The sequence below is a fragment of the Balaenoptera physalus genome, assembly GCF_965194825.1.
Source record: "Balaenoptera physalus genome assembly, chromosome: 20".
Taxonomy (NCBI): domain Eukaryota; kingdom Metazoa; phylum Chordata; class Mammalia; order Artiodactyla; family Balaenopteridae; genus Balaenoptera; species Balaenoptera physalus.
In genome coordinates, this window is record NC_138901.1 from 49,803,564 (window position 1) to 49,826,360 (window position 22,797).

Here is a 22,797-nt window from a genome sequence, read left to right on the forward strand (position 1 = left end):
GCTAACACATATATATGGAATCTAAAAAACAACAACAAAAAATGGTCATGAAGAACCTAGGGTCAAGACGGGAATAAAGACGCAGACCTACTAGAGAATGGACTTGAGGAAACGGGGAGGGGGAAGGGTAAGCTGTGACAAAGTGAGAGAGTGGCATGGACATATATACACTACCAAATGTAAAACAGATAGCTAGTGGGAAGCAGCCGCATAGCACAGGGAGATCAGCTCGGTGTTTTGTGACCACCTAGAGGGGTGGGATAGGGAGGGTGGGAGAGAGGGAGACGCAAGAGGGAGGAGATATGGGGATATATGTATATGCATAACTGATTCACTTTGTTATAAAGCAGAAACTAACACACCATTGTAAAGCAATTATACTCCCATAAAGATGTTAAAAAAAAATCTGTCAATTTCTGTTCTATTTTGCTACATGATTCATAACCTCGATCATTAAAAACACCAACATATTCAGTCTATGATACAAACTAAGGTGACCACTTACAGTGGCTACCATATAGCCAAACATTCAACAGATTAATATGCTGCTGGACTTGCCTGGTAGCACAGTGGTTAAGAATCCGCCTGCCAATGCAGGGGACACGGGTTTGAGCCCTGGTCTGGGAAGATCCCACATGCCGCGGAGCAACTAAGCCCGTGCGCCACAACTACTAAGCCTGTGCTCTAGAGCCTGCGAGCCACAACTACTGAGCCTGTGTGCCACAACTACTGAATCCCGCACACCTAGAGCCCGTGCTCTGCAACGAGAAGCCACCGCGATGAGAAGCCCGCACACCACAACGAAGAGTAGCCCCGCTCACCGCTACTAGAGAAAGCCCACGCGCAGCAACGTAGACCCAGTGCAGTCAAAAATAAAATAAATAAATTTTTTTTAAAAATGCTGCTAAGCATGGCCTAGAAAACTGATAAGCTCTCAAGTGAAAAATTTTTTTAAAGATTACAGTTTCATTATTATTCTGTATGGTGCTCCAGGGTCATTACAAAATCAAACACAACATACTTTGTCATGGAACTTGGCATCTAGAGCTGAGATTCCCCAATTTTTAAAATATAGCTATTATTGAGTTAAAAAAATACAAAAGAAAGAAAAAAGGTAAAGAGAAACTAACCCTTGAAATAGGCTATTCATTTGAATTATACCACCATAAAACAAATATCCTCCCCACCAAATCTGTGTTATAACGAAAAATTGCTTAATAACCAAATAGCAACTCTAAATCACCATCATTATAAAAATGACTAATACTTCATGAGCGCATGCTTATTTGGTGCCAGGCATGATGCTAAGGCATTCTCTCATTTAATGCTTATTTCTGTGAAAGAAGTATTATTATTACCCCTATTTTACAGATGGGCAAATTGAAGCATAGAACAGTTAAGTGAGTTGTCTAAGTTTAGTAAGTTGTAAAGGCAGGGTTCAGATTCAGGCAGGCTGTTTCCAGACCTTACACTCTTTACCACTATGCTAGACTGCTTCATGTTGCTACAGGCATTTCTGAAGGCCTAAGAAGAAAAATGAAAATACTTTTAGGGATTCCCCACTCCCATGTGATTTATATTAGAATCACTGGCAAATACTATTTTTATTCTAAACCACAATCACTTTCTTAAACCCCAAAGAATCAATGAGCTTCCCTAATAGACTAAGATAATGTGTTATGAGTTGCTAACCTGTGGTTTACTTTAATTCCTGCCTGAGATGCGCTAAATATCATAAATGTGAAAAAAGGGCTCTCCCAAATTGTTGCTCTTTTTATAAAACTGTCTGAAGCAACAACTGGAAAATCATTGCTCTAATAATTAACTTGCACAGAAATGTCTTCCCTTAAAGTTCAATAAATATAATTTCATACATTCACCTATATGAAGCAGTAAAAAAGAGGTTGTCGTTGTTTTTCTTTAAGTGGGGGAAGGTATAGAGGTGGGAGAGGAAGAACAGGCAAGGGGCAAGGTAATATCTACAAACACACATTTTTCAAAGATAGAAGCTTCAGTATCTGGCTACCATGCCTTAGACAACAATATCTTACAATAATCACCCTGTAGAGAAAACTGGCTTCTAATTGTGAATGGAACTGAAAGAGATTAATATTTAGAAATAATAAACATATCTTTCATTTTCTTAGCTGCAAAAATCTTTTGCTCCTCCAACTTTTCCAATTGATCTGTTAAACATTTCCTGTCCAGCATGCCCTACAGAATTGGTATCTTCTTCCCATGTTCACACTTGGTTTGTGCCTCTCCTATTGCCCTCACCATACTAGGGTTTGTTTTGTTTTGTTTTAATTCATGCTTAGCTTATAGCTGCCTTCCCCTACTAGACTTTTAAATTCTAAGGCAAGGATAATGCCTTATATCATCCCATAGTGCTTGAGAAGGTTCTCAACAAACTTCTGCTGAACTGAGTTTATCAAGTACCAGGGCATAAGCAGCAAAATGATTCAAATTGCAGTGACTTAAACTAAAGGAGGACAAACAGGAAGCAAAATGGTCCAAAAAAGAAAAAAAGAAGAAGAAATCAAACAGCACCTAGACACTGAGACTAATTCTAACACCTAGAAGGTAATTTAGTCTAGTAGTTGGTCTCTGAGTGTGACAACCAAAGTTTAAGTCCCGGCTCTGCCACTCCTAGCTGGGGGAGTCTAGACACCTCTCCGAAAAATCAGTTTCTTCATCTGTAAAATGAGAACAATTATAGTACTTCTTCAAATCATTGTTGTGATGCCTGTTAATGCTGAATCCAGTGTCTACAACACAGCAAACACTTGAAAAATGGTAGCTATGCAGTTATACTTTAAGGTTTCTTGCTCATATCACAAATTTCAACAAATTCACTTTAAAGGAAAGCCAAAGTAAGGGCACATGTGTTACAGTTCAAAAGAAGTTATCTTTGCTTCTCCAGCCCCATTTTCTGCACTTTATACAGCATCAACACTGTACTGCTTGTGGTTTCCAGCACACACGTGCCATTTCTGGCCCTGTGCCTTAAGTTCATGCTTAGAAATGCCTGCCTCCCTCCTGCTACTCACCCTCTAATTGCTGGTCAACTCCACTCACTCATTAAGGCTCAACTCAGAAGTCCTTGCTGGCCTTCTTTCTCTTCCTCAAGGCTTATACATCAATTGTAATTACTACACTGTAATATAATTACTTATTTAATACCAATCTTTCCACTATACTCTAAGCTTCCTGAGGCCAGGGACTAACTGGTTGCTGGGTCCCCAATCCTGGCATGAATAAGTAAAGAAATAGATACCTTCAGAATCAAGTATAGCACAGGATACAAAAAAGGTACTAAATTACTTCAAAAAAAAAAAAAAGAATCAAACAGCTCCAAAAAATCTAGGCTGCAACACAGTACATTACTTCTGCCCATTTCTTTCTAAGCATATCCTCTCCCACCAAGTAAGTGAAATTATTTCACTTTCAGAAAATCAAGGGAACCATGGGACTTTCATTACATTTTGGAGCCAAGATCACCTCACCTGACTTTCTCTTGACAAACAGGAAAATGAGGGGCACTGTGAACAGCAGCTATACTGCTCAGCTGCACAAGAAAATGCAGGGCAGTTTGTAAATGTATCTGAAAAAGACACAGTGCTGAGAACCAGAGTAAGAGAATGGATGGCATTACCTGCACAAAATAGCACTCAGTACCTATTTGCTGATTAACAAGATTCCTTAGGTCTCACCTCCCATGTACACCTGACCTCTGGCATATTTCAAATTGGGTAGAATCGTATCAATAATCAAACTGCTTGGTTTTTTTCTTTTTTTTGAAATAGTTTCCCTACTACAGCTAAGTTTCTTGAATGAATGAACAAATAAATGAAACACATGGACATGAGAATGCCTACTATGGGCTAAGCACTGTGTAGCCAACACGACAGCAGGCATTTAATGGAAAAACTGCAAAGCTCTAAGCTGCTGGAACCTGGAACGATATGCAACGGTGATACACAGGAAGGCAGTGTGGGCTCTGCATGGTGCCTTTTTCAGACAGGGCATAATCTAGAATCTGCTCCCACTCACTAAAGCCAGATAGAAAGGACAAGAGACTTGAAGACACATTTTAAGTACCAAAGAACTGCTCTTCCTCTGGACTTTCCAGACACCAGTCAAATTTTAAAATCTAAGCTAGTTTCAGTTTATTTTCTGTCCACACAACTTTTTTTTTTAATAAATTTATTTATTTTTGGCTGCGTTGGGTCTTCGTTGCTGCGCACGGGCTTTCTCTAGTTGCAGCGAGCGGGGCTTACTCTTCATTGCAGTACGTGGGCTTCTCACTGCGGTGGCTTCTCTTGTTGCAGAGCATGGGCTCTAGGTGCACAGGCTTCAGTAGTTGTGGCTCACGGGCTCTAGAGCGCAGGCTCAGTAGTTACGGCGCGTGGGCTTAGTTGCTCCACAGCATGCGGGATCTTCCCGGACCAGGGATCGAACCCGCGTCCCCTGTGCTGGCAGGTGTACTCCTAACCACTGCGCCACCAGGGAAGTCACTGTGCACACAATTTAATGAATACTAAATAATACGTGCTAACCTAACTAAACTCCTGTGGGAAGAGCAATGGAACTTCACTGGAACACACTCTAGCTTATACCCTAATGTAGTATTTCCCAGAGGTGGAATTAGAAAAAAGGAGTGATTGTTTCATAAAATAAACTGGGACAAGTTAACTATTTGGAACAAAATTAATTTAATATTTACCTCACACCATGCAGTAAAATTAAGTATAAAAATAATCTATAAAACAACTTAAGAAAATATCAGTGAATATTTCTCTACTCTATTGATGGAAAATTGAACTAAGTAGAAAAACAATGGAAACACACACACACACATACACAGACTCTGAAATGACAGCATTAAAATTTTTTAATGTCTGTACATCAAAATGAATAAAAAACAAATAAAACAGAATGGCAAATGAAAACCAAGGCAAAATGTGCAACATAACAGAAAAAGGTTAATATTATAAGTATATAAAGAATATTTACAAATCAATATGGCAAAAATAACTCCACGATGAAAGGTGGGCTCATCACATGAATGACTTAAAAAACAGGGACTATAAAATAAACAACAGTAAGTATTTGAAAAATGTTTAACCTCTGACTTAAAAAAAAAAAGGCAACTCAAAACAATAATAAAATACTAGTGTTGAAGAGAGTTCTGGGGTCAGACACCAGACCTATAATCTTGGGCAATTCATTTTACTTCCTTGAGCCTCAATTTTCTTTGTAAATTAGAGATAATAATAACTAAACCACAGGAGTGATGTAAAAATTAAACAATATAATGCACGTAAGGTACTTAGCACAGTGTTTGGCACACAGTAAATGTTCAGTAAACAAGAGCTCTTATCATGATAAAGAAAACAAATAATGACAATATTCAGGGCCGATGAGGGTACAATGAAGCAGACATTTTTATACACAGCTCGTCAACAAAATTTGATTCAACTTTTATGGAAGACAATTTAGCAATATTTATCAAAAGTCTTAAGGGTAGGGACTTCCCTGGTGGAGCAGGGGTTAAGAATCTGCCTGTCAATGCAGGGGACACGGGTTTGAGCCCTGGTCCGGGAAGATCCCACATGCCGCGGAGCAACTAAGCCTATGCGCCACAACTACTGAGCCTGCGCTCTAAAGCCTGCGAGCCACAACTACTGAGCCCGTGCGCCACAACTACTGAAGCCCAGGCGCTCTAGGGCCCATGCTCCGCAACAGAGAAGCCACCGCAATGAGAAGCCCACAACAAAAAGTGGCCCCCACTCTCCCCAACTAGAGAAAGCCCACGCACAGCAACGAAGACCCAATGCAGCCAATAAATAAATAAATAAAATTTTTAAAACGTCTTAAGGGTGGTCATATTCTTTGGGCTTCTAGAAACAAATCAGTCTTTAAAAACAATGGAAGAACTCAAAATGGAAAAAATTGCTAAATACGACTATATCCATCAATCCATCCATTGATCCACAGTCCAGTATTTTTGACCCTGGTGATACAAAAATATGTAAGTAGACCCAGTCCTTGGCTTAAAGGTTAGTTGGGGAGATAAGCAATCAAACAGTCAAGTACAATAGAGAGATAAGAGCCACCACGGATAAGTATAGGGTGCTTGGTTGTGCACAGAAGGAGCACCTACCATAGTCTGGGAGTGGAGTCAGAGAAGCTTCCCAGAAGAAGTGACATTTAAGCTGAGACCTGAAGGATGAGCAGGAATTAGTCAGGTAAAGAGATGAAGGGAAGGTGTTCCAGGTAAAGGGAACAGCATGTGCAAAAGCCTAGAGATCAAAGGGAGCATGGCATGTCAGCGTGACTGAGCAGTGTGCAAGGCAGGGACTTGGGAAGAGACAAGGCTGAAGAGGTAAGCAAAGCTGCCTTAGTAAAAGTCTTGCTAGCAAAACTCTGGAGTGTAGACTTTATTCTAACGGTAATACAAACAAGTAAAAAGCAAACAGTTTTAATAAATAAAGGGGTAATATTCATAACGTATCAAGAGAATACACAGATTGAAAAGAATAAATAGCTCATAAAATAGAAATACAGGATTATAGTGAAGGTTGAACAACTCTGTAAGTTTATAAAAAAACACTGAATTGCACACTTATTAAAACAGGTTTATTTTAGGGCCTGTAGTCTATACTTCAATAAAATTATCTTTTTAAAAAGTTAACAAAAATGCCTAATAAACATCTAAAAAATATTCAACTTGTCTAATAATAAAATACATATCAAGCCAACTAGGTACTACTGTTTATCTTCAAAAATTACCAATGATTAACAATAAAATGAGAATAAGGCTAAGTGTTAATAAGGCTAAGAGAATTGAGCATTCTTACACTATGTTGGTTGGAATAAATGTTAACTGTGAACAACTGTCCTAGGAAGTATAACTATGTAACAGGAAACTTAAAATTGTATATACTCTATGATCCAGTAATTGTATTTCTTGAAATCTTAATAAATGTTCCAAAATGCAGTCAAATATTTATGCACAATGATGGTCACTGCAATGTAATTTATAATAGAAAAAAAGTTAGAAAAAACCCGAGATATTCACCAATAATGGAATGGTTAGAATGAGTTATAACTACTCAACGCAGCCATTTAAGTGATTTGGCAATACATCTATGATATATATAAAACTTTTAAAAAAAGCATACAAAATTATACATACAGCAGCATTTCAGCTATGTAAAAATACAAGCTCAGATGTATAGCACATATCTTTTATTCTCTTTTCTGTGCTTTTCCATATTTTCCAAATTTCCTACAACTGGCATGTATTATTTCTACAGTTCAAGAAAGTTTCTAAAGCAGTCTTCAAAAAAATTAAAAAGCATCACTTTTAAGTATATACTTTATATAAATCAATTTCATATTTGCTATGGCTTTATTTTCTCTGCCTAGGGAGAGAGGTATGGTCATATTTGAATATATATAATTCAATAATATATCTATTTATCCTACATCCCCATTCGTTTATATATAAATTATATATATATATGAATTGCCCAATTAATTAAAATGTGCATCTTAAACATCAAGACTTTGGTGAAACTTGGATGGATCTCTATCTGAAAATACACTTCACTCAATTCCGACTGCTTAAACCAAGACAAAACAAGATTAAGCCTTCTTATGATGATTTGGGGTCATCACTATAACCACATAATAGTTGCTCTGAAGGAGTATTGGGTTTTAGAGGGGTATTTGTCCTTACATTAAGTAGTCCCTAACTGCTAAATTTTTTCCTTGGGTCAGCTATTTATAGGTTTTCTTCCTCCTCCCTTGCTGTAAAACCATTCAACTACTATTTCCCAGAACTTTAAGGAGCCTGCCTTTAGTAGCACCTGCCCCTTTCCATTCCTATTTTGCTGCTGGTAATCTTCTAAGAGTATGGAAACTAAATATTCAAGTTTATAAGATTTCTATGTAAACCAAGAGATAATAGGCTTCAAATAAGGGTACCACCGAAAAATGATTTGTACAAGACTTGGATGATTCTGTTCTAGACAGTTAAGACAGAAAGTCAAAACAGACAATATATAAACGAACTCAAAAGACAGTGTGAGTTCTTGATTGCATCTCAAGTCTTGATTCCTTTTCTCTATTGGCAGTCAAGTTCTCAGGATCAGAAACTAATATGCTGTCTCTCTTATCACTCCGTGGACCAGGAGCCAAGGAACTTAGTTCTACTGCAGGATCTTATACCAACCAGTTTTGCAATCTTCAGCAAGCCTTTTAACCTTGGTATTTGTCCTGCGTAACTTATGAGGCTATTCTAGAATTGAATTAGACCATGAACACAAAACACTCTGAAAAGCATAAAGCACTTTTACAAAAGTAAAAGATTTTTATGGTATTTCACTGTATTTATATAACCCTGGATCAATATAGGTATCCATTCAGAAAATTCATACCAGAAAGATAGAAGGTAAGAGATAATTCCTAAATTGCCCCCAATTAGTTAGAAACATCTAGAACAATATATTCCAAGAGTTGGCATCTCTGATTCCTCCTCCCCTATATCCAATCAATCCCAGGTCCTTTGCATCTTCTCCACAATCCCTTGCATCTGTCCTTTTCCTTCCCTTCTTTCACATTCCCAGTTCATGCCTTTATTATGTCACACCTGGGCTACTGTAACAGCCTCTAACCTGCTCCACTCATGCCCTCTCTCCCTCTCAACTCCCTCTGGCCCACAGCTGCTAGATCAGTTTTCTTAAAACACCACTGTGATCATATCCGCTCAAAAACCTCTGAGGATTCTCCATTACCTTCTCTATCAAGTTCAAATTCCTAAGCTCAGCAGTCCCTTTGCAGCCCTAGCTGCCTCCCCACCTTTATCTATGACTACTCTTCGAAACAAATCCTTCCTCAAACTGGTCTATTTAAGTCCTTCAGATATGCCTTGTACGTTCCTGTCTCTAAGTCTTGGTGTATATAGCTTCTTTCCACCTGGAATACTCTCTACTTCCCAGCTTCTATCTCAGCCTATCCTTCAACCTATCCTTCAAGGCCTAGTTCAAGAGCCACCTAACTATGTATACTTCTCTTTGATTACCAGGAAGGAAAAAGATGGAAGATTCTAAAGTTAGACACACCTGTGTTTCAATTACATCTTCAACAGCTGAGTGTCACTGGGTACATTCCTTAATAGCTCTTTGCCTCAAGTTTCATCAGTAAGATGGGGATAATAGCAATTTCCCTTGGGCATACTGTGAGGAGTAAATAAGTTAATCCATGTAAGGCACTTACATGTTACATATTGTTATTACTACTACTGCCATTAGTGAATTTATCTTAATTTGAATTCAGACAATACTTATGGCCATTTACAAACTGGCTGTTCATGTACATACAGTAGCATTCCCCTCACTCTCCTTTTCTACTCTCTCACGTTTGCTCCTCCTCTAGTCCCTGTCCCTTCCCTCACCCCCTCCCTCCCAAGATTATTGACCCTGATAGATAGGGTCAATATCTTATACATCTTGGTACTAGAATAGTCATTCACACCCAGTAGATGATCAATAGATTTGTTTAATCTCTAATGAAAGAACACTGAAGAGCTGACGGTATTAAAATGTCTTACCTCCTACAGTGAAAAAGCGTAACAGAATGCTTAAAATGATTAATTAAAAAACCCTAAATTTCCAGCCTCACAAAATTAAATCTCTCCTTTCATGGTTCTGTAGATTCTTTCTGCTCTCTTTTAAAACAAACAACTCAACTTATTCATGCAGCAAGAGATGCAACAGCAAATATATTCAAGTCGGACAGCAGTCAAATACTGGAACACAAGGACCATGAGACAACTCAGCTGAAAAAGCTCTGGATAAAGTGGAATAGGAAAACAATTTAAAGGGAAAGGTAACTGGGTCATAGTCATGCTAACAATGCTGACTGTTACACACACACACACACACACGTCCCAGGATTCCTTTGCTCCCCAGGCCACATATAAACTGAAATACCCAGGTTACTACAGCAAATAGATGTAGAAATACCAGTCATTTAGCTCAACAACTGAGCTTATCACATGATCAATTTAATTACCTATGTCAAAAGTGCCTATTAACATACCTCCAGATTCTAAAATAACCAAGTGTTGGCTAATTAAGTCACATCAAGTAGATATGGTACTACTAATCATTCACCTCAAGAAAATTAGTATGATAACGTGATACACATATATTATTATTACAGCATAAACTGCTTCCAACAATGCCCAGGGAAAATCATGTCAATATAATATTGGTTCCTGGTTTGCTGACATGACTCAATTAACCTTCAGTTGCTTTCTCAGCCAAAATCTGGCGTGGTAACCACTTTCTTCCAAAGGTTTACTGGTGGGGTGAATTAAGATGGTCTGATGGTATGTTAGTGACTTTCCAAAAACTAGCATAAAATACCACATATAAGAATAAAGTATATTAAATTTCCACCCCTATGATACTTGTCTTCAGAGGACCCTTAAATATTTCACTAGCTTTCAAGTGCAGTTATTCTCAACTCACATAATCTTCAGAGTTGGAAAGAACCTTTTTACCACCTCCTAGGCAAAAGGCCCTTCAGCCTTTGCTTGAACCTTTCAGCAATGGGCACTCACTATTTTGCAAGGCAGTCCACCCCACTGTTACAAAATTCCTCCTTAGAATGATTGGAAATTTGCCTCCCTGAACTTCTATCCAAGGATCCTAGCTAGTTCTGCTCTCTGGAAACAACACAAGGTAAGGTAACCTTTGAAGTATAATCACTTCTAGAATTAGGATACAGCTGCCAATTTGGTCACACAAAGTGCAAAAGCTAGCTCAGGAAAAAAGAAACCACCACTCTACACAACAGAATTTTGAAATTCAGGAAACTATGTTTAAATTACAAACCAGCACATTTTCAAGATGTCAACACTCACACACACCTCAGTTAACATATACATATGAAGAGTAACCCGAATTTTTACAGTGGAAGGTAGTACAGCGTTTACTGAATACGTTTTTGCAAGTTGAAACCACTACATCCACCAACACAGTTTTTTAAATTACTGTTCTGAAGGAAGTTCAAAATGGTTTTTCCAATTTCTCATATATTCATTCCACTTATTCCCTCTAAAACATCTAGTTTTTTTTAAAGATCCCATTTCCCCCCACTGGTACAATATTTTATTTAAAAAAATAAATATTTTCAGGAAAAAAAAAAAGCCTAAAAGAATGGAGCGTAAAGGAGTGGGGGTGGGGCGAAGGCAAAGAAGGGCCCAGCAGGAAAAGGCTGGTTACTGGGTATTTTCCTTCTGGAAGCACGCTTCACTGGCACAGGCATCTGAAGTAACGAGCCATACAAACACGACCCAAGAACAGGAACGATCATGAGCAATGAGAGTAAGGCATAAATGTCTGTAAGATGTAAATGAACTGGCACTGGTCATCAAGCAGCGCCAGATGCTTCAGGACCTCGCAGAGGTAAGAGATCCAAAAAGCAGAGACCACGGCCACCCTTTGGGGGAGGGGAGGAGGGGAGAAACCAAGGAGTAACTACCGTTCAGCCCTCCAATGAAGCCCAACGGACAGGGCACAAAAAGACAGCGAGTGACCAGGGTGAAGAAAGACACCCGGAGAAGGGCGTGCAGTGTGCGAATACGGAACGGGTCCCTGAAGTGGGTGCGGGTAAGGGGATGTGGGTGTGTGTATGGGGCAACGCAGGAGTCCCAGGGTCCTCTCCCTGCAGCAGAGCAACAGAGGGTAAAGGAAGGGGGAGGGTGAAAAGCAAGAATGACTCATTCCCGAAAGGAAGTGCTCAAGCCAGAGGAAGGCATGCCACAGGGGGGGTCGGGGCGAGGACTGTGAGGCGCTAGGTGCTCAGAGTGATGGGGGCACAAATCAACGTTCTGTAGTTCCTGCAGCTCGTCTTTAAGATGGGGGGGGTGGGGGGTTCGCGGCAGCCGAGTGCCCAGGCCTGGGAAGCGGCGCGGCGCGTGCGCAGTGGCGCTCGGCGGGACCCGCTGAGGCAAAGCGGAGCCGCAGTGACAGAAGCGAGCAGAGCGGCTGCCGGGAAAGACTCACCGAGGCGCAGGGGCTGGAGGTAGTGCTGGGGGTAGGCGACCGCTGGACCGTGACCAAAGCCATCTAGGCGCTGCTGGGCTGTTCCGGGCAGGGCATTCTTGTCCTGAGTGTGGGGGGCGGGAGGGTGACGGAGCCGGGATGAGGCAAGGGGTGTGGGGTGGGGATGAGGGCGGCGGGGATGAGGATGAGGAGGAGGAGACCGCGCGAACGGCAGCAGGCTCCGCACCCACCACCGGACTCTCGCAGGCTGACGCGCTGAACTGGCGGCTGGCGGGCGGGCGGGCGAGCGATTCGGCAGCTGCGGGGCACAATGAGCGCTCCCAGTGCGCAGGCGCCACCTGTCAGCAACCGCCTCTCCCCTCGGCGCGCGCCGCCGCCTGGCCGTAACCCTTGAGTTGCCGGAAGCCGCCCGGGTGCGTGCGCCAAGGGCCGCCGCCCCCTCCCGGGTTTTCTCCTTGGCTCTGGAATCACGCAGTTTGGCTGCGCCGGGGGCTGTGGAGTGGGTTGGGGGGCGGGGTCTCGGAGCTGAGGGTCGCTGGAGCCCCCACTCCTGAGGGACGACCATTTTCTGAGGTGGGGCGCTCAGCTTAACCCACCTTCGTGAGAAGAAACTGAGGTAAAAATCCTGAGGCAAACGTTTCCGGTTGGAAAAGGGCGCCGCGGGGTTTCAAACGCTTTCTCTGAGCGTGGGTGGGGCTTACTGGGCTAGAGACCCTCCCTTTGACCCGGCTCTCGGGGAGGCTTTTTCTGAGCTTTCCCACCCTTCCGTCTCCGAGTCTATGTTTTAGGATGAGACTTTTTGAAAGTAAGAAAGATTTGTAATTTTATACCCCGGGAGTCTTTATGGTACCCTCGTGCTTCCTCTATTATCCTGGCCCCTGCCTTAGGACTCATTCATTATTCGTGAGGTGCAGAGAGGCCGAGCGAGCCTGGGAGGCCGAGAAAGCTGGGCTCACGGAGTTGGAAGGGTCCAACCTGCTATTTACCTCCCACTTGCTTCCTGCTGGCAAGAAGTTCTCTTGGCTAAACAGGATTTGCTCCTAGGGCTTTCCTCTCCTTCGTCTTTAGATTTCATTATTTCATAGACATATGCGGAATGCTGATTAAATATTTTAAAGAAATCGTTTTCTAAAAGGTAAATCGTCAGCTGAACATAAGCCAAGAATGTAATGAAAAATCAAGATTGAAGGTGGGGGGGAATCGCACTATGCAAATGCCACTGATTGATTACACAGGGCAAGAAAGTTGACAAAGCTGTTTCTCAATTTGAGTGAATGTGCTGGTAAATACTACCATACATATCAAAGTTGTAAAACACACACATTCAGGACTTTGCAGTTATTAACCCACCGCCTTATCACTCAAACTCTCTTGGATCTTATTGCTTCTTTTAAACTGACAGAGCTGTCGTGAGCTCTTTCTGGCCGCTTTATGGTTAAGTGCCACTAGAGCCCTCTGTGCTGAGCCTTTGTTCTCTCCTTGGGGCCCTGTGGTTGAAATAATTAGCAGGGAGGTTCCATCAAGAATCAGACACTGAGGGTCCCTGTACTGTACAGTCCTATGTAGAATGTACTGCAGAGAAGCCAGCTGGTAGGCTTTTGCCCCCTGGTGGTGGTCAAGAGTGCCTGCGAGACAAAATTAAACAAAGATGTATGGTTCACAGATGAAACAATCTGACTGTGTTTTTCCCAGAGCTACTTAGTAAACAGGAAAAGAGAAGACAAAGTTCAGAAGTAAGAACTTTGAACCAAAGCTTAGGAGATCAAACAGGAAGCTATATGCGTAGGCAAGAATTATACATAGCTGAAAGCTGAATGAAGGCAAATAAATGAAACGTGATTTATAAACCAAAGTATCATTCTAGAAAAAAGTATTATTCAAATCAATAGGTCTTAGTAATGTATTTATATGTTAATTTTCTTACTGACGCAGGGACAGTAACACTGATTATCTACTTTTATGTAGCAGCATAATCTTAAATTCTTTTGGAAGATGATAATCTTACAGTGTAAGATAATCCTACAGTGGGAAAGAGCACTACCCTAGGAGTCAGAGACCTGGCTTCTAGTTCCAGCTCTGTAAAACCTTGAGCAAATGGCTTAAACTTTTTGAGCTTTAGTTTCTTCATTTCTGCAACGGAGCTCTAACTCACAGGATTCCTGTGATCAAATGAGAAAAAAATGTAAAGTGCAATATAAACTGTAAAGCCCCATATGTAATGAAGATAACTTTATTATTCTCATAAGTTTGTTCCAAGTTCAGTGAGCTCTTGCTGAGTGTATCCTATGTGTAGAAAATAGCATCAAGCAGAAAGGTAATAAAAAAGAATGAAAAATACATGATTCCATGCCTTTTAACAGTAGGAGAAGTAGATTAGTGATCAAGACATGTCTCATTTGTATGTAGGTATAGAACATCATTATTCATCACATCTGAGGTGATAAAATCCTGGTCAAAATTGGGATTGTAAGGTACCCAAATTCACATAAGGCTTGTAACAGAAAGTTAATTTATTTACAGGAGAAATATCTCTTCCTGGCATATACCTTTTAAGGAAACTAAGATTTGGAAATTGTTGGTGCATGTTCATTGATTTATTCACAATTAATTGAGAAAATACCGAGGGTGTATTATACACTAGTCACTGTTTTAAAAACAAAAGTCTATCTACCCCTCATAGCTTGTTAGCAGGAAAAAGCTCATCAAATAATTACAGTAAGGTTTAGTGGTACTGTTGCTTCAGTCACCTCTGCTAGGCCCCAGAAGTACACGCACACACACACACACACATATATATGAGAAGTCTAGATATGTACAAAGTGCTTTAGAAACACAGAGAAGGTCTGGGCAAATAAATGTACGCTTTATGATATTGGATTTCAGGCTTTGCCTACAGATCCCAGTATAGCCATGTTGTGAACTGATCTGGATCACATGTGAGCATTTGCAGTCTATGCTCTCTGCGCCATTTATACCCATTCTTTCCTGGGCTCCACCCTGCTTCCTACTTGGTCTTCTGGTGATCTGAGGGAAGAGGTGTCATAATAGGCTAGCTGAATACGAGAAGAGAGAGGCCAAGAGCAGGATTCCCAAAGAGAAAAGTTCTCCTAGCTCTATTTAGAGCACCTTTCTTCTTCCCACCTGTGTTAATGGAGGCCTCCTTGTGCCATTGGAGTTCATTTAACCCTTAACTTGTATTATCACTTCTTCAAGGTGAAATTATAAGGGAGCTTTTGAAATTTCTGAGATCAGCTGGTTCTTAAGCTTTGAGAACCTGATGAAAACTGTTGGCCATCTCTCCAGAAAGATACATTTACATATTTCACACACACACTGAAATCCATTAAGGGGCCCCAGGTTAAGAATCCTGGTTTAAAGGTTAAAGCAGTGCTTCTCAACCTTTTTTCATATCATGACATCCATAGAAATGATATTGTTCAGCACACTGGGATAAATTAGAGGGGATTTGGAGGCAACAATATGGGGCTTGGTGAAAAAACTTATTTTCTTTTTATAATTATAATGAGAAAAATAACAAACATATTTAAGGGTGATATTAAATATTGAATTTGTATAAGCTTCCAAATAAAGCCTCTCAAAAATTTAATGAAAAACCCGAGATTGCCTCTATAAATATGACATTTCCTATGTAGGGTTTTATGACCGAAATGACTGCATGTAATTTCTGAACAAGACAGTTTAACAGTGATCAATTAGTAGTCATTATTGATGAGAATTTAGTTCATACAAGTAGATGATAAATTTAAAATAATTTTCACAACTATTCAAAATTTGCAAGTATAAATTATGTGTGACTCCAGTAGCTCTTACTTTTTTCCCACTAGAAAATGTAATGTGGTAATATGATAGCATGACTGGATTTAGAATCCACTCAAACTTTTTCATATTAAGTATATTTTACAAAGTAATGACAAAACTCCAATTTGCAGGGTAGGACTGTGTTACGAGAGCAATAATTCTGCAGCTAACTTGGATGTAACTAAAAGGGCACATCAGCCATAAACAAAGGGAAGAATTCAATATATATGAAGAGAGATTAGGGGCTGAGTCCATGAGGAGTATCTGGCAGACTTTCCTGGCCACACCTTAGGCTCTGAGTCCTGTTCCTTGAGTGCCTGGAGCATGCACTCCTCCAGCAGCTCCAAGGTTCAATGTTTATGATAAGCAGCAGTACACACCGCAACTGGCCTCTGAAAGTGATGTCTTGGAGATAGACCGTTCCTTGGCTTTGCTTCTTTATTAGAGGATACTTGCTTTAATAAACCAAGTCCTCCATTGTGCTTGCCTCCTGTGGGACCATGGGGCGCACTAGGATGGATCATCAGACTCTGATTCTTTGGGTTACTCTTTGAGAATCCTTAAGTCAAACTGCTTCTGGCCAGGGGTGAATTATATAGAGGCACCAACCACCATAGTCCTTTCAGGCCACTCCTAGGGCTGAATAGATAACCATCTTGCAGTACGTCTGTAACTCATTGATCACAGACCAAATGAAGTGTGTCATTTAAAAGACTGTATAGCTAAGCTTGTTAAAATGGGGGGGGGGGTGGAAATCATTCTTAATAATCCAACCCCTTACATTTGAAATGACTAGTTACAAATAATAAAACAAGTAGAAATATATAGAGATAGAATATAAAATAGCTAAGAGTGAGTGGAGTATGATTGAGTCATGTATTGCCTCTACCTGGTTGTAATTTTTCTTAAATTTTAATAATCTTATACTAACTTTATTGATAGTCAGTGTCCAGATAGGAGATAAAATTCACACCAGTTATTTGAACAGATAATTTAACAAGAATTGTTAACTAGGTATGAAATTAAGTAGGTGACTGAAAAACTGTAAAGAGAAGTCTAAGGTGTGACAGAGGTAGCAACTGTTATTACCTGTAGGGCTGAAAAACAACCTAAACAAAGGAACTAAAGGGAAAAAATTACAGACTTGGAGGAGTGACCCCACAGAGCTGAAACTCAGGTCTCTGAGAAGAAGACACTGCCTGGCTGCCGTTGGTGTCTCTGAGCTTAGATGGGGGGCTCCATGGGACCCAGCAGTCTGGGGCCCAGACCTCTGCAGCAGGAACACTGGCTGGCTGATGTCAATGAAAACTACAAAACTGTAGAAAAACTGCAAACTGGATTCAGCTGCTGCTGCCAGGTTAAAGAAGCATAGCTGGAGTGAAGCACACTGGAACCAGAACACCACAGGAAGCAGTCATGAGGTAGACAGGAAGGAACAAGTCTCTTGTCCTTCCTCAGCCTTGTGGTCTCCATCTGATGCCCCCAATTAGCAGAGCTTAACAGAGCCAGCTGGCAAGGCAAAGAAATGTGGTTTTCATACTCCAGCTCCAGCATGAAAGAAAAGTACAAAAGGGTGAATTTGGAGCTGAGAAAATAATTTAATAACTGGCACTTGGCTGATGTAGAAATTGATACCAGAAGTGGAATTTATCTTCCATCCTCTGGTTTTGCATATATTTCATGAAGACAGTTAAAGACCTCACTCCTTTTGCTCCCCGGAGCCAATCAGCATAATGTCATCAATGTACTGGGTCAACTTGATGCTGATTGGAAGGTGAAGATGCTCAATATCTCTGTGGACTATATTATGGCAGAGAGCAGGAAAATTGGTGTAGCCATGGGGCAAGACTGTGAAGTTATATTGTTGACCCTGCCAAGTAAAAGCAAATTGCTTCTGGTGTTTCTTGCCAATTTGTATGGAGAAATAAGCATTTGTTGGATCACTAGCTGCATACCAAGTGGCAGGGGCTGTGTTGATTTGCTCCAGTAAAGTTACTACATATGGAAGAGCAGCTGCAATTGGAGGCATCACCTTATTAAATTTATAATCACCCACACTCATTCTCCAAGATCCATCTGCCTTCTTCACAGGCCTAGCAGGTAAATTAAATTGGCGTGAGATAGATTTCATCACTCCTGCTTCTTTTAAATCTTTATTGGTGTCACTAATCTCTGTAATCCCCCATTCTGCCATCCCAAGGAAGCAATAATTTTTGTTTACTCTTCTGGTGTATGGGGGAGGTGGGAGGGGGGTTCCCAAGGGCTTCAGCTTGGCTCTTCATTGTCCTTATTCCAGGATCAAAGAACCAATATGGAAATTCTGCCAGTTACCAGGTATCTATTCTAATTATACATCCAGGAGCTGGTGAAATCACCACAGAGTGGTTCTATGGGCCTACTCTGCCCACTGTGATTCAAACTTGAGTTAAGGGGATTTCCTTGGTGGCGCAGTGGTTAAGAATCTGCCTGCCAATGCAGGGGACATGGGTTCGATCCCTGGTCCAGGAAGATCCCACATGCTGGGGAGCATCTCAGCCCGTGCACCACAACTACTGAAGCCGGCGCACCTAGAGTCCGTGCTCCGCAACGAGAAGCCTGCGCACCACAAGGAAGAGTAGCCCCCGCTCACAACTAGAGAAAACCTGTGCGCAGCAACGAAGACCCAACGCAGCCAAAAATAAATAAATAAATTTATTTTAAAAAGCAAAACACAAACCAGTTAAGACTCCATCTCTCACCTGTCCAATACAGGCCCCACTTAAACTGGTGGAATGCATTTGGGTCCCCAGAAATTAACACCGATTAATGCCAATGTTTAGAAGTCCCTGAAATACCTAATATTAATTTTTTTCCTCATTACACAGTCATTTTAGGAAATGGCCTAAGGTCTCTGTGGAGAAGACTTGGAGGAAGATTTTCAGTATACGCTATGGCAGTGCAGCAGAATCCTTCTTTAAGGGGATCCAGCCTGTCCTTTCAATTAAGAGGCTCAGCTCTGGAAACTGGGTGAGAGAGGTCAGAACTCTCCACTATGGTGACTAAAGTCATATTTTTGGCTACCATATATAGATTTTTAAATATTATGTGTAGATGATCAGTACTTTATTAGGCTGCCCATCTATTTTAATCCTAGGACCACCATAATCATTTAGCTGAATGTCAAAAAAAATCTGATTACCACTGTATCTCTACTTCTCTTTATGGTAAATGTGCCCGCCTTGTCTTCGGTGGATAAACACTGACATCTGGCTTCTGCTGCCTGAAATGGGTCATGCCATCATACCTTGCCTACAGAAGAAAGCCAACATAGAGCTTTTCAAGGATATAAGTACTCCCACTCACTAATGTATTTTTCAGTGCTTTAGTAAAGGGACACCCCCCAAGTTCTCTTGGAGAATATACTTGTGGGGAGTGGATATGCAAGTCAATATGTGATAAATCTACTCCAACATTCCCATATCCCTAAGACTTTGGATTCCTCTTACATTACCCAGGGAAGTTCCAGTATCTCCACTTAATTAAACATAGGCCACCATGGAGTCCAAGTTTCAGTGAACTTACCAAGTAAATAGTGTCACTTCCAGCTGTAGGTGCTAATACATTAAATCCTTAATTTCTGATACAGGTACCCATATCAATAAATTCCAGCCAACCCAGTATTATATTTTGTGCTCCTTCCTTTAACTCCCTTATAATATACTCATGTATGTTCCCTGGGCTTCTGCCACTGAACAAGAAAATAATGAAAATATTTTGCCATAAAATCTATTTCCACTTGGTTAGACTTTGTATTTGCCCTGCTGGAGCATTTTAAGATCTGATTTTAGCTTTTTTCGCAATGGGTTTGCCACCAGGACACAGGTGTCATGAAAACCACTGCTAAATCTAAGCCACAATGGGAAAGGAGAAGCCTCACATCAACATCACTGTGGACATGTAGATCTGGGCAAGTCTACCACTACTGGCCATCTGATCTATAAATGTGGTGGGATTGGCAAAAGAACCATCGAAAATTCAAGAAGGAGGCTGCTGAGATGGGAAAGAGCTCCTTTAAGTATGCCTGGATCTTGGACAAACTGAAAGCTGAATGTGAGTATGCTATCACCATTGATATCTCCCTGTGGAAATTCGAGACCAGCAAGTACTATGTGACCATAATTGATGCCCCAGGACACAGAGACTTTATCAAAAATGTGATTACAGGCGCATCTCAGGCTGATTGTGCTGTTCTGATTGATGCTGCTGGCACTGGTGAATTTGAAGCCAGTATCTCCACGAATGGGCAGACCCGTGAGTATGCGCTTCTGGCTTATACTCTGGGTGTGAAAGAACTAATTGCTGGCATTAACAAAATGGATTCCACTGAGCCACCCTGCAGCCAGAAGAGCTGACAGGAAATTGTTAAGGAAGTCAGCATCTACATTCAGAAAGTTGGCTACAACCCTGACGCAGTAGCATTTGTGCCAATTTCTGGGTGGAATGGTGGCACCATGCTGGAGCCAAGTGCTAACCTGCTTTGGTTCAAGGGATAGAAAGTCACCCATAAAAATGACAATGCCAGTGGAACCATGCTGCTTGAAGCTCTGGATTGCATCCTGCCACCAGCATGTCCGACTGACAGGCCCTTGCATGTGCCCCTCCAGTATGTCTACAAAATTGGTGGTATTGGTATTGTCCCTGTGGGTTGAGTGGAGACTGGTGTTCTCAAACCGGGCATGGTGGTCACCTTTGCTCCGGTCAACGTTAAAACTGAAGTGAAATCTATTGAAATGCACCATGAAGCTTTGAGTGAAGCCCTTCCTGGGGTCAATATGGGCTTCAGTGTCAAGAACGTGTCTGTCAAAGATGTTCGTCGTGTCAGTGTGGCTGGTGACAGCAAAAATGACCCACCGATGGAAGCAGTGGGCTTCACAGCTCAGGTGATTATCTTGAACCAACCAGGCCTTATCAGTGTTGAATATGCACCTGTGCTGGATTGTCACACAGCTCACATTGCTTGCAAGTTTGCTGAGCTGAAGAAGATAGATCATCGTTCCGGGAAAAAGCTGGAAGATGGCCCCAAATTCTTGAAATCCGGTGATGCTGCCATCATTGATATAGTTCCTGGCAAGCCCATGTGTGTTGAGAGCTTCTCTGACTATCCTCCTCTGGGTCATTTTGCTATTCGCGACATGAGACATACGATTGCTGTGGATGTCATCAAAGTAGTGGACAAAAAAAAAAAAAAGTGGGCAAGAAGGCAGCTGCAGCTGGCAAGGTTATCAAGTCTGCCCCGGAAAGCTCAGAAGGCTACATGAATGTTATCCCCAGTACCTGCCACCCCAGTCTTAATCAGTGGTGGAAGAACGGTCTCAGGACTGTTCACTTCAGTTGGCCATTTAATAGTAAAAGACTGCATCACAAAACCTTCAGAAGGAAAGGAGAATATTTCGTCCACCATTTGTTTTATGTGTGGCAGTTTTTCCTTTATTTTATTTTATTTTTTATTTTTTAATTTTTATTGGAGTATAGTTGATTTACAATGTTGTGTTAGTTTCAGGTGTACAGCACAGTGAATCAGTTACACATATACCTATATCCACTCTTTTTTTTTTTAGATTCTTTTCCCATGTAGGCCATTACAGAGTATTGAGTAGAGTTCTCTGTGCTATACAGCAGGTTCTTGTTAGTTATCAATTTTATATATAGTGGTGTGTATATGTCAATCCCAATCTCCCAATTTATCCCTCCCCACCCCCATTCCCTGGTAACCATAAATTTGTTTTCTACATCTGTGACTCCTGTTTTGTAAACAAGTTCATTTGTACCCTTTTTTTTAGATTCCACATATAAGTGATATCATATGATATTTGTCTTTCTGTGTCTGACTTACTTCACTTAGTATGACAATCTCTACGTCCATCCACGTTGCTGCAAATGGCATTACTTTGTTCTTTTTTATAGCTGAGTAATATTCCATTGTATATATGTACCACATCTTCTTTATCCATTCCTCTGTTGATGGACATTTAGTTGCTTCCACGTCCTGGCTATCGTAAATAGTGCTGCAATGAACATTGGGGTGCATGTATTTTTTTGAATTATTATTTTCTCCAGGTGGTATATACCCAGGAGTGGGATTGCTGGGTTATGTAGTATGTGTGGCAATTTTAAGTTAGCTTTTAAAATCAGTACTTTTTTATGGAAACAACTTGACCAAAAATCTGTCACAGAATTTTGAGACCCATTGAAACAAAGTTTAATGAGAAAATAAAAAGACCTGATTTGAGTTACGAATCTACTATAAGTAAGAGGTGGTTGTGGTGAGTCTTGAGGAAAATGGGCATCCTCTTGCAAGGCAGTTGCCCAAATGAGATTATTACAAAATTTTCAATTAAGAGGATAGTCTTCACAAATACAAGAGGACAAACTGCTTTCACTGTCAAAAAAGGCTCAAAGTGACTCAGAAGTTTGAGATTATCAGTCTCCTAGTCCAACTAAATGTCCCCATTCCAAATTTCAGGGTACTCCTTCCCAATCAATGCCCCAATTTTGACATGAATAACTTGGCTGGAATTTGAATTCAATTAATATTGTAATTCTGCAACCCATAATTCTTGATTAATTGACTCTTTTATCATTAAATGATGACTTCCTTTGTCTCTTATTATAGTTTTATGGCTTAAAGTCTATTTTGTCTGATGTAAGTATAGCTATCTCTGCTCTCTTTCAGTTTTCGCTTGCCTGGAATATCTTTTTCCATCCCTTCACTTTGAGCCTATGTGTATCCTTAAAGCTGATGTGAGTCTCTTATAAGCAGCATATAGTTGGGTCTTGGTTTTTTATCCATCCAGCCACTGTATGCATTTAGATGGAGAATTTAATCCATTTTATTGATAGGTGAGGACTTTTATTA

The 22,797-nt window shown here is 40.8% G+C and overlaps 2 protein-coding genes and 1 pseudogene across 11 annotated transcripts in view; 2 read left to right on the top strand and 1 right to left on the bottom strand.

Moving 5' to 3' along the window:
- Positions 1-12,380, bottom strand: part of SSH2 (slingshot protein phosphatase 2) — a 242,145-nt gene extending 229,765 nt beyond the window's left edge. For 5 of the 8 annotated variants that reach the window (XM_082443406.1, XM_082443410.1, XM_082443407.1 and 2 more), the window contains exon 1: positions 12,084-12,380. In XM_082443406.1, the coding sequence (XP_082299532.1) occupies positions 12,084-12,146 (63 nt within the window). In that variant the 5' untranslated portion in view covers positions 12,147-12,380. Of the gene's footprint in view, positions 1-6,166; positions 6,226-12,083 lie in introns of all 8 variants that reach the window. The other 3 variants (XM_082443408.1, XM_082443405.1, XM_082443403.1) reach the window with 2 other exon arrangements.
- EFCAB5 (EF-hand calcium binding domain 5) overlaps positions 11,854-22,797 on the top strand; it is a 136,950-nt gene continuing 126,006 nt past the window's right edge. For both annotated transcript variants that reach the window (XM_082443393.1, XM_082443394.1), the window contains exon 1: positions 11,854-12,102. In XM_082443393.1, the coding sequence (XP_082299519.1) occupies positions 11,936-12,102 (167 nt within the window). In that variant the 5' untranslated portion in view covers positions 11,854-11,935. The remainder of the gene's footprint in view (positions 12,103-22,797) is intronic.
- On the top strand, positions 19,798-21,199 carry LOC309651128 (elongation factor 1-alpha 1 pseudogene; annotated as a pseudogene). The gene has a single exon. The product of its transcript is annotated as an elongation factor 1-alpha 1 pseudogene (transcript).